Source organism: Triturus cristatus, chromosome 4_2 (genome assembly GCF_964204655.1).
Source record: "Triturus cristatus chromosome 4_2, aTriCri1.1, whole genome shotgun sequence".
NCBI classification, from domain to species: Eukaryota; Metazoa; Chordata; class Amphibia; order Caudata; family Salamandridae; genus Triturus; species Triturus cristatus.
In genome coordinates this window covers 802,199,740-802,211,796 of record NC_140586.1, presented here as the reverse complement: position 1 = coordinate 802,211,796, position 12,057 = coordinate 802,199,740, and the positions used below count along the sequence as shown (strand labels likewise).

General features: G+C 42.4%; 1 protein-coding gene across 1 annotated transcript in view; it reads left to right on the top strand.

Annotated features, from left to right (window-relative positions):
• Positions 1-12,057, top strand: part of RAD54L (RAD54 like) — a 186,171-nt gene that overhangs the window by 70,169 nt on the left and 103,945 nt on the right. The window contains exon 7 of the mRNA XM_085602752.1: positions 6,798-7,086. Within this exon, the coding sequence (XP_085458878.1) occupies positions 6,798-7,086 (289 nt within the window). The remainder of the gene's footprint in view (positions 1-6,797; positions 7,087-12,057) is intronic.

Genomic DNA, 12,057 nt, shown 5'->3' with positions numbered 1-12,057 from the left:
GCATCTATGACCTCCCAGAGGAAGGCAGCCTGTATTTTCTATGTATCACAGAAAGCTGGTTAGCAGAAGAATTGAACCCTACTATCGCCAACGCTGTACCGAAGGATTTTAAAATGTATAAGAAAGACGGACCAGAAGGCAGGTGAGGCCGATTAGCGATTCTCCTCAGAGAGGATTGGGGTTTCCAAGATATAGGGGTGAATGATCTGTTGGGCACAGAAGCCATGGGCTTTTGCTATCTCTATCACACCAACAATCAGTTTCTGGTGTGCTAGTCTACAGGCCACCATGTTTTGCAGACCCTTTTCGAAATCTCTTGATCAAGCCATCACACACTTAGCCCATAGATATGGGCATTTCATGATCTTAAGGGATTTTAACATACATTTAGATAAAATAGACAACCCAGAAGCTTTGGTATTCAGAGATAATGAATTTGCTCAATCTTAGCCAGTATGTGGTGAAACCGACACATCAAGGAGGACACACGCTGGATCAAGTTTGTTCCAATGTGCCAATTAAGATGGAGGATCCACAACCACTGTTTTGGTCTGATCACTTTTTAATCAGATTTTCATGGCAACGACCAGTGACACAGGACCCTTCCCAGAACGCAGTGACACGTTATGGGAAAGCTTTCAATAGAAGAGACCCGCAGGAATTCTTGAAGGTGCTAAAGCAACATCTCCCAGAATTATCAGGCATTCTGAATGACGATCTCACGAAATATGACAGTTGGGTTAGAAATGCTGCGGAAGATCAGCTGTAAACTGGTTTGCAAATACCTCAATAAGTACAGCCTCATTGATTGGAAGCAAGTAAAGATCCTTCCACCAATTAAAAAGCCAACGACGGACCTGGTGTCTTGCTTCGCCTTTCAGATAATACAGAATCCATCTCCCACACGGTGTCTCAAAACACACGGCGAAGAAGGAGACTTAAACATTACACCTTTAGAAAAGGGTTTTATTTTAAAAAATGCAAAGACTCGATTTTTAGAATAAGGCTTGGGGTTTTATTTTACACAATGCTCTCTTAACAGAAAGGCTTTCCCAGATGCCAAATGCCCAAAACTCAAATACACATAGAGATATATATTTATATGCATGCAATAATAACACACTTGGTAAATGCAACAGTTAAATGCATGAATAATACTAATGAATAAACGAGCAGCAAATAATTTGAGACAACAGTCAAAAAAAATATGCTGGACGTCCTGCAAGAGATCGGAATGATATATACACTGAATCACAAAAGATTACTTTGGATGTGCACCTCACTCATTCACACATCACCAAGAAAACACCTCAAATGATCAAAGCCACTGGCCACACATCACAGTGGCAATAATCAAAACTCAACACTTCACCTGGTGCAAACACTGCATCTTACCCCACTCCTGACCGGAGGATTAACAGCCGGGGATAAGAGCCTCAGCAACCAGGGTTCCGCTGTACCGAAGTAGACTAGTCCGTCCCCATTCAGATTCCAAAGTCCCGGTTTCTAAGTCAACAATCCTCAGCTTTATAATCTCAAAACAAACACTAGAAGGTTTGAGAATTGTCCTCCCCGCACAAGGAAACTTACTAGGACTGTCAGCTTCCAAGCAAGCATTCCATGGCAGGAAGGAGTTCACACGTTCCCCCTACAGTCTCGCATGTTCCAGCCTTTATCTTGACAAAGCTCATGAAAGCCTTCCAGGGTACATTAAACAATCTCTCACAAAAATAATCCTTGAACGTGATTAACCCAAACAACTTGCAAGCGTGGCTGTGCACGCAGATAAAGCTCAAGCCAGGCAGAGTCAGAATTCAGGATGACATGAGGCCATGTCAAAGCAAATAGTAAGAACATCATAATACTTATCAATGTACAGCACAGTGCACATTTGTGCACCACTGCTCAAAACACTGCACTTCGAGACCAAAAAGTACATTCCACACCTCTCTCTCTCTCTCACGCGTTCAAATGCACATCCACACGTTCTGTTCTTGGCAAGACTGTTCTACTCCGTGACCGGTCCCACTGAAAGACTGCAAGAGTACAAGAAAGAAACCCCTAAGAAAACAAGGCATATGCAGGACGTCTTACATTCAGGCTAGGATAAAATAACTCCCCAAAGTCAGTTAAAATAATGGTAGTCAAAGGTCATCACAGGGTGTCAGACCACAAGAGTGCCTCTAGCACTACACCTGGCTATTCCAGCCAATTACAGACCGATTTCTTTACTGCTAGCCTTATCCAAAATACTAGAGAAGCAGGTGACTATACAACTGTCGAACGTCTTGGAAGCTAATAAGTTGCTACATCCCAGTCAATCTGGGAAGGAGCCCATTATAGTACAGAAACTGTATTGGTTGAGGTATCGAAATACATCAAAGAAACCCTAGATGGGTGAGGGGCAAAGCGGCCATACTGATCATGTTGGACCTATCGGCAGCCTTTGATACCGTGCCCCATATACACCTGCTTGACTGCCCGAGGACATTGGAGTGACCGGGCGTACTTTTGACTGGCTAACATTTTTAGCAGACAAAAGCCATCAAGTCTGTATTCCACCCTGTTCGGCTAGCCCAAGGAAAGTGGATACGTGTGTCCCTAAGGTTCGGCCCTAAGTCCAGCACTTTTAAACTTCTACCTTACACCCTTGGCATTTCTAGTAGAAGAATTTGGAGCGAAGGTGTTATTCTATGCAGACAACAATCAATTGTTTTTTTCCTGGAGTAAGGAATCTGAGCCGAACAGCACTCAAATTAACACCTGCCTTACCGCATTTTTCTACTGGCTAGCCAATCCTCAACTCTAATGCAATGAAGAAAAAAGATATCCTCTTCTTTGGGACTTTCCCACCAAACCTCGGGCCAACAATTTGGCCAGATCATGCATCCTCTCCAGGCCCTAAAAAGGTCTCAGTAAAAATCCTGGGAATAACCTTTGACAACAAACTATCCTTTTGTCCTCAAGTCAAAAAGCTGGTAGGTATATTTTTGGAATTTTGAGGTCTCTTATGAAATTTCTGCCACTGCTCTCCTTTTCAGCAAGGGAAACAGTCATCCAGGCATTAATCACATGTAGATTAGTATTTGTAAATGCTCTATACCTGAGCACACCGGAATACCAATGAATAAGTTGCAGTTGATCCAGAATGCGGCAGCTTGCCTTCTGCTAAATGTGCCAAAAAGACAACACATTAGCCCACATCTCCGGGAACTTCACTGGTTACCCATCAGGGAGAGATCACATTTAAGGCTCTGACTTTGGTTCATGATGCTTTGTATCCGATGGGCCCCGAATACCTTAGAGCTAGATTGAGCTTCTAAAACCTGTGTAGACATTTATGATCTCCCAACAAACGCCTAGCTGTGATCCCAAAGTTCCAGCGTCAAAGATCTGCAGGTAGATCACTAACATTCCTGGGTGCCTCACTATGGAATCCGCTCCCGTTGGAGCTACACTCTGTTAGTAACTCATCGCTGTTCAGGAAGAAACTGAAACCTGGCTCCTGGTAGTAGCTGTGCGCACTGTAAATTGCTTATTGTGTTATATCATATATTACATTCGATCCAAGTCGATGGTAACCATGTGCAATTAAAACAAAAATCACCCCAAAATGCTTTTTTAAAGTGCACACATGCCCCTAGGGCTTTTGTGCGCTTTAAATGTCACCGGGGGTGCATCAAGGGGGACCCTAGGCCTATAGGCACCCTTGATTTTGCATTTCCAAATTTGCGATTTCCTGTAAGGAAATCGCAAAATTGGAAATGCTGAACCATTCGTACCTATGGGCCTTTAGGCCTTCAGGCCCATAAGAACGAATAATTTAGCATTTCCTAAATAGCAATTTCCTAATAGCGACTAATACTCTGTAGTGATTGCTATTAGGAAATCACTATTTTTGTACATAACATCTTGCATTCCCTAAATATCAATTTCTTAGGGTTTTGCTATTTAAGAAATGCAAAAACCAAATTTCATACATCTGACCCCAAGTTCCTTGTTTATAGGCAGCACAGATGTCACTGGGGGGTAGAGATAAATTTGAGTGTCACATTTCTCCCCTGTGTCATCCACCTAATAGGTCTGCATTACAGGTAATTTAGAGGACCACCTTGGCTTTATAGCAGGACTGATAGATAATCATCAAATTTAGGGTCATTGCTTTTTAATGCATCCATTTTATCCAACCTGGCACAAGATAACATTCTTACTTACTTCTGCCATGTTCCATTCTCCTCCAAATTGTAGCCCAAATATTTAGACCCGTTAAACTTGTCAATCTTTGTACTTGCATACCGCCAGTGAGCATTGCTTAAGCTTCTCTCTGGAAACCATGATCTTCATATTCCCAATATTGACAAAGTTAATTTCTCGCGGCATATTTATGTAACCGCATCAGTTGTACTTGTAGGCCTGCCAGAGGCAGGTCAATCAAGGCCGCACCACTGGCATACATAAGTGTTTGACAGTTGTGATGTCAACATTATGGGGTAATGCCCCTTCCTGGATAAGGGATCCCAGAAGATCACTTAGAAAGGTACTGAACAAGGCAGTACCCAGGACACGCCACTGACGCATACAGTTTTCGGTTTTCAAAATGGCATATAATGTATCCAGCATAACCGACAGCTAGGTGTTAGTATGCCGCTTCTGGATAACACACAAAAGCCCAGACGTGAATCATACATTTGCCAGGTTTAACCCACAATATGTGCAGTGGGACCGTGTCAAAGGCATCGCTGCTATATAAAGCCAGCAAATAGTCTGCCCCTCTAAATATAACAGCATTTGTCTATTTGATGTGACTTAATAAAGATCTTATCAGAAACTGACATGCTTTCCAAAATGTGATGCAATATTGCATGATTCCAACCAGTTTTCTTGGCGTGGCAAAATTAGTGTTGCAAGCAACCTTCTCGGTGGAGCATCCTAGAGATGAGACTAAGTGACTCCAGAGTGTCAATGTGGGTCTTACTTTAAAAAAAATATAAATTAGCCTGATGGAGGACACCAACAAGGCAGTATAGCAGTGAATTATACAAATTTGAAAAGACTTGTGCAAAAATGCAGCCAACCAGTTTGCATAAAATTGTAACATCTTATTTCAAATCCCTTCTGGTCTAGGGTCTCTCACTTCATTTAGTCTCTTTAGACCGATTTTGATTTTTTTCTGATCATCTAAAGAACTATAGGCTTACATAGCAAAAGTTGATACAGATGGGCTAGATGAAATGTGATCTTAATCTATACAATCCAAACATTTTCAGAAATGCTTGGAAAAGGCTTCTTTGCCACTGCTCCTTTCCCTTTAGAAACCAAATTTAAAACCGTTCTTGAGTGTCCAGGTTCAATAACGTTTCCTAGAAGACCATAGGAAATAACAGTTTGTAAAGTGCATGTTCACCCTTGTGCCTCTTGGCACTGAAATAACAGATATTTATTGTTACCCCACTCTGTGTTATTCGTTTTATCGACCTTGGAAGACTGAAAGGCTCAGTTGACCCACCAGGTTTCAAACCTGTGACCATGAGGTCAGACACTGATCCCTGGAGTGGATACATTGGTTCACTGAGCCACCAGACCAGATAAAATAATTTTGTTTTTATCCTTTGACGAAAGGATCTAAAATTACATCTTGCCTTCCTTTGGGCTTTTCAAGGGATCTTGCTGATTCAAAAATTGTGACGGGCGATGTAATATTTCTGACTCACAATGATGGTCATACAATCCTTTTTGTCACCAGTGGGTATTATTATCTGGGCAACAAGCAGTTTAAAATATTCTCAAAAGTATTTTGATTTTCTGAATAACCAAAGAAATACCCAAAGTCGAATCCTCACATTTAGACAATTATCTTTGTGGTAGAACTGAAGAAATCAGCCATTGCACACCTTACCTGATCCAAACATGACCGCCTCAATTTTAGATGAACGTGTTGCTAGCAAAAGAGAAGGACATGGAAAGCTGACCAGTTTATTTCTTTGTCATTATTATCTGAAGAAAACCTAGCAAAATGTAAGACTGTGTTCCATAAGGGTAGATTCTCACACACACATCCATTAGTGAGGACCCCCTTGAGGAATGAAAGGAGATATTTTCCAGGCAAGGGATTGTTTATTGCAATAAAAAATGAAGGACATGTTTTTCATCTTAATGCCATCTCTAGAACATAAGAGGCATGGTACCCAAGTAGCATAATGACCAGTAAATGTCATAATTTTATGTTAAATAAAATCCCCATCGATCAAAATTTCCTAATCGCCTAAAAGGGGGAAATTAGAAAAGCCATTTGCCTTCCAGTGGACAAACAGTGGACTATCCTATTAAGATTAATTAAGGTATTGACTAATCCCATTATTTTAGCCCAGAGCCAATCCCTTGAAGAAAACTCCTCCTGCTTGTGAAACATCCAAGAAAGCAAATTGGCCATCCACCAGGTTTCCTGTAACCTAGTTCTTCCAAAATAGGTTAATATAAAATGTTACACTGCTGTGTTCCAACAAGTGTAATGCACTATATCAGTTAACTGTGAGTCATATTAGGAGCAATCACCGAACACATCTGGAGGGAACATAGGAGAAAATAAAGAAACTGACTGAGCAATCGACTGACCAGACCATCCTGCATTAACTAATATAATCTTTAAAAAAAAAGTTTGTTTCATGGCAACCTGTGTGGCAAGCTGGTCCTATTACTAAAACCACTGTATAACCTCATATTTACGATTGTTTAATCTTGGGTTTAATCCTGTATTTTTCCTTTCAAGTGGTACAACTATGCTTTCTTCTCCTCTTTAGGGAGTTAAGTTTCTTTGGGAGTGTGTAACCGGCAGAAGGATTCCTGGCAGTGACGGCTGCATCATGGCTGACGAGATGGGTTTGGGAAAGACCTTGCAGTGCATCACACTTATGTGGACTTTACTACGCCAGAGTCCAGATGCAAAGCCTGAAATTGAGAAAGCTATTGTGGTGTCACCATCTAGTCTGGTAAAAAACTGGTACAACGAAGTTGGAAAATGGTTGGGAGGAAGAATAGAGCCTCTAGCAATCGATGGGGGATCAAAGGATGAGATTGACCGCAAATTAGGTACAAATTTTACAATATCATTTAATCTTTACTTGAATATGAAGTGCTTTTAAGAATGGATTGTATACTAACTCCAGTTTATTTCACTCTAACAAAATGTAAGCCTTCATAAAAAAAACGGTTCCAAGAGAAATGTTTAATATATTTTTGAGGAAATCTACATCTTAGCAAAATATTGGAAGAAACAATGCATACAATTATGGCAAACCACTGATGAGTTTTCTAGAGAAACACAAGTGTATATATAGACTACCAGATACATTCAGTCTGCACATTCTCTACCTTCTAACAATGATCAGATTTGTTTTTTTAGATGTTTTTCACACCTCAACTTCTAAAGAGTAAATTTTGTTCATTCCTTTTAAACATGGCCGAACAATGTAGCTGTCACAATGCAATATAATTCAGATGCATCTTTTCCATAAATACAATAGTCAAGAGGAAAGACTTAAGCAGCCCCTTGTTATATCTTGGTACAGTGTGTTTCTTCCTATTTACTTCTCCGCCAGTGGAACACTGGGTGATGATGTCATGTGGAATGTTGATCTGTGAAAGACACAGTTGGAGATGGGCTGAGCGCCTGGCTGGCTGCTCCTGGTGGGGTTCATTAAGGGCTTTTTACCTGCTCTTTACTGGTTAACTCTGGCTCCACACTGGCTGTATACCTGATCCTGTAACTAACCTGATTAAATCATCTTGAATCATACCTACCAGTGTGGACCTGATTACTACATATTTTTGGCGACGAATTTAAACTAAGAACCTGCTTCTGCTACCTCTGTAACCTTCAAATTCAAGTCTACAAGTTTGGAGTACCTTCTATCAAGCTAAAGCAACTCAAGGAACTACAGCTGCGTTTATTCAAATACCTGGCACATCATAGCCCCACCAGTGACCTCTACAACGGTCGCCCTCAACTCTACAGTGCCAGTTCAAGTCTCAACTGCAGCTCAAGTCTCTGTTTGCTGTCCCTACAGCATCTGGTCGGTTGTTGCTCAAGTCTGACGTTCTGCTGTGCCCTCAAGAGAGGGTAAGCCTGTGCTCTGCTGTGTCCTCAAGTGAGGGTAAGCCTCTGCTGTCTGCTGTGCCCTCAAGAGAGGGTAAGCACAACGCTTTTGTCAAGTGTCAAGCCTGTGCTGTGCCCTCAGGAGAGGGTAAGCCTGACCATCACCAGTCCCTTCAAGAGACCACAAAAACGGTTTTTGCGCAAAATGAATATGGCGCTGTATCTGCGTTATTTTTATATGACCCAGCGTCATGTTTTGTGGTTTGGCAACAATCTATGGCATTTTTGAAAATCTCAAGAACTGTTCCTGCGTTCTTTGCAGCGTCTCAATTTACAAGGATTTAGTGTGCCAGGTCTTTTAAAAGACTATCTTCAGTTTTCAACATTTAAAAAAAAAAAGAACCTGTCGTCGTTTTTACAGGCTTCCCCTCGCTGCTGCCTTCCCACACTGAGATCGTGAGTGCAAGCTTCCCTTTGCTGCTGCCTTCCCACTCTGGGATTGTGGGTTTTGTACATTACAGCCGGGTAGGAGGTTGATTCATTGCTCGTGAAGATTCACGGAGCGTCCTTTCTAACTCGTGTGTAGAGTTATGACCGGCAGCACGTTTATGATCAGCAGCACGTTTTCTTTACAACATTAGCGGAAATTTAGTGTAATACGAGACAATCTTGGTCTTGGCTTTTGTGAGAAGCTACTGGGTTCATGTGCTTTTTACTGGCTATGTCTGGCAGTGTAATTCACATGTGGCAAAGTGAGCCTTATTTCGTCATTTATTTTTGGGGCCCTCTGAGACATATAGAATCCTGGTTTCATCAACTGCTGTGTTGTTTTTCAAAATGTGTCTCGAGCGCAAGGAGAAGAGCGTGCGCTTACCTCTACATTCTCCATGGTTCCTGTGACGTCCTTCGTTCTCCCTGCCGGAGGCTGTTTTAGGGTCCCTGCATGCACGCACGCGCTGTGAGCCACCCGGCTTAGCGCCACCCTACGTGCCGCCATTTTAGGATTGTCCAACCACTGGTGTGCATCATTGGAGATTACAACTACATGTCATCTGCCAACCACGTTTTTTTTTTTCTACTGTGTTAATAAAGTTAATTCAAGCTTTATTATGTCAGCAGGGCGATCGTGAGAGTAACTTTTACATGCTCTGTCCATCATTATGTCCGTGAGGATGGAGGTTTGAGTTCTATCAGCTCACAGATTCTTTATGTCCTTTCAACGTTTTTAAGATACTTCAACATGAAGGTAATGGGCAAAACTGGTTTTGAAGGTTTATCGGAACCTTGTGACATTTAATTATTAACAGTGACTTGTTTCTTGTGGTGGTGGCATTTCTTTACTCGAGTGCAGCGTTGTAATGTTTAACATGGTGAAATCATGTATTATTACATTTGTTTTTCACAGTTCTGTGTTACGCTGCCATCTAGTGACATTTTGTCATATTATGAGTTTGAGGCTCCATTTCATACAAAGTAAATTTTCAGAACCAGTTAGGTTGCTTTTGCGTTACATGTGAGCAGCGGTCACACAGTGCACATTTGGTGTGTCAGTAGGGTATTAAATTACCACACAGTGCGCAATCGTGCACAATCTATGTACCTCTCCGTGAGGTGTGTTTTGGGGTCTGTCCCACTTTTGTGTGCACATTAGTTGACCTCTAGTAGAGGTGTCTCGTGGACGTGTGTCCCGTGTTTTCTATGCACAATCTGCTTGACCTCTCCGGAGGTGTGTTGGGGTTTTTTTTTCTCCACTATCCTGTGCATGTCATTTTTGTCCTGTGTGTAAATCGCCCTGTGTCTCATGTATGGACTATGTGTAATTCGCCCAGCGTCTCATGTCTTTTATTATGTATAAGTCGCCCTGCGCTGCATTTGTTCTTATGTGTTTAAGCCGCCCTGCGCCTCACGTTATGTCTATGTATAAGCCGCCCTGCGCTTCATGTGTTTTGCGTTTTGTGTGTAAGCCACCTTGCGCCTCACGTTATAGTTGTGTATAAGTCGCCCTGCGCTTCATGTTGGTTTAAGCCGCCCTGCGCTTCATGCTATGTATGTGTAAGTCGCCCTGCGCTTCATGTTTTTTTTCTCTTTTGTGTGTAAGCCGCCCTGCGCATCACGTTACTGTTAATGTAAGTCGCCTTGCGCTTTAACTTCATGTTCACTGGGTGCTAAGATCTTTCTCTGTTGTTTTACTCAGTGATGTTATAAAATCTTTTGTTATCTTTAATTCTATCACAGGGAAGCATGTTTAATCTTATGCATTTTTCGTCTTCTCTGTCATCTTGTTCTCACTGATGTGATTGCTCTCTCGCACTCTTACCTGGCCAGTTCGAGTGCAGAGGGAGTACTCATTGACGTTTTTTTTTCTCATTTGTAGAAAGGAGGATGGGAAACAAGTTAGGTTATTTGTTTCTTTAAGACCTTTGCTTGTTTTCTGTTTCCTTAAGAACTTTGCTTGTTTTCTCTTTTTCTACCTTCGCTCTGTTCGCCCTTGTACTTTTCTATTTAGTTTGGTTCTTCTGAGCTCGTTATCTGATTCTTAATTTCTTTGTTTGGTTATTTGTTTGGAAGGAAGGAGGATATGTTATATCTTGGTACAGTGTGTTTCTTCCTATTTACTTCTCCACCAGTGGAACACTGGGTGATGATGTCATGTGGAATGTTGATCTGTGAAAGACACAGTTGGAGATGGGCTGAGCGCCTGGCTGGCTGCTCCTGGTGGGGTTCATTAAGGGCTCTTTACCTGCTCTTTACTGGTTAACTCTGGCTCCACACTGGCTGTATACCTGATCCTGTAACTAACCTGAATAAATCATCTTGAATCATACCTACCAGTGTGGACCTGATTACTACACCCCTTCAAATACAGATTGTCACATCTGGCACACATTCTAAATTGGAATAAATCTGGGTGTGCGTTCAAAACAAAGTTGAGCATATCCAAGAGCATGCAAAGCTGTTTGTGTTCTGAAAATGTGGCAAAACAGATAATATACTGTATAGTACACAGATAGTAAACAGACAGCATCATCAAAATGATGGAAGGGATGCTTGCATTAATCCTAGCCACTGCCAATTGCTCAGGACCTCATTTCAGACCTTTGCGTTTTGCCCCCGATAAGTGGTAATTGATTCAATCTTGTATAATAAAGAGACTTATTTGTTGGAGTATGTATCACTGCGGCAGTGAGTACCCGCCCTCATAGAGGATACAATACAGCTTGGTATCTATACAGAGACCCTCCATAAGCAAACCAGCCTTGGTCTTGCTCCTGTAGGAACAGTACAGCCAGGTCAGGACACCTCCTGGTGAGAGTAGAACATCTCAGACCTCATTGAGGCATACCCACTCAGGATTTCGAAACAACCCTCATTGTTGGCACAAACTACTTACGCACCATCTTTGTCCGTGGACCAGCGGCGGCTGCTACCTGTTAGCAGCAGTGGGGTGGAGTCGGGGTAAGTTGCGGGGGCGGGGTGGAAATAGGTTTTTAAAAATAATTCATTACCTCTTGACCGGGCGCTGCTTCTTCTACGTCCTCTTCCTAGCTTCTTGGGGGAATGAGACAGAAAGCGCAAGGGCTCCCAGGTTCTTTGCAGCCAATCACAATGCTGCAATGGAGCATTGTGATTAGTCTGAGCCCCTTGACACGGCATTTAGCGTGTGGCTGGAGGGGTGGGCATGTCTCCATGCAGGCTGTAATGCAGCCTGCATGGAGAACACGGTATGTACACATGACTGATTTGGGCAGCCCGGCCAAGCACTCCTGCTCACATAGGGAGTGCAAACAACTCCTTCCCCTGCTCTGAGAGCAGCCCAGCCCCACAAAGACGCTGCAATGAGGAAAACTAAAATGTTGATAACCTCGGGTTATCATTTTATTTCTCCTTTTTTTACACTGCAAAAAGCAGTGGGGCGACGCTCCTCTGCCTTAACGAAGGAGCCGCCACTGCTGTGGACAGACTGC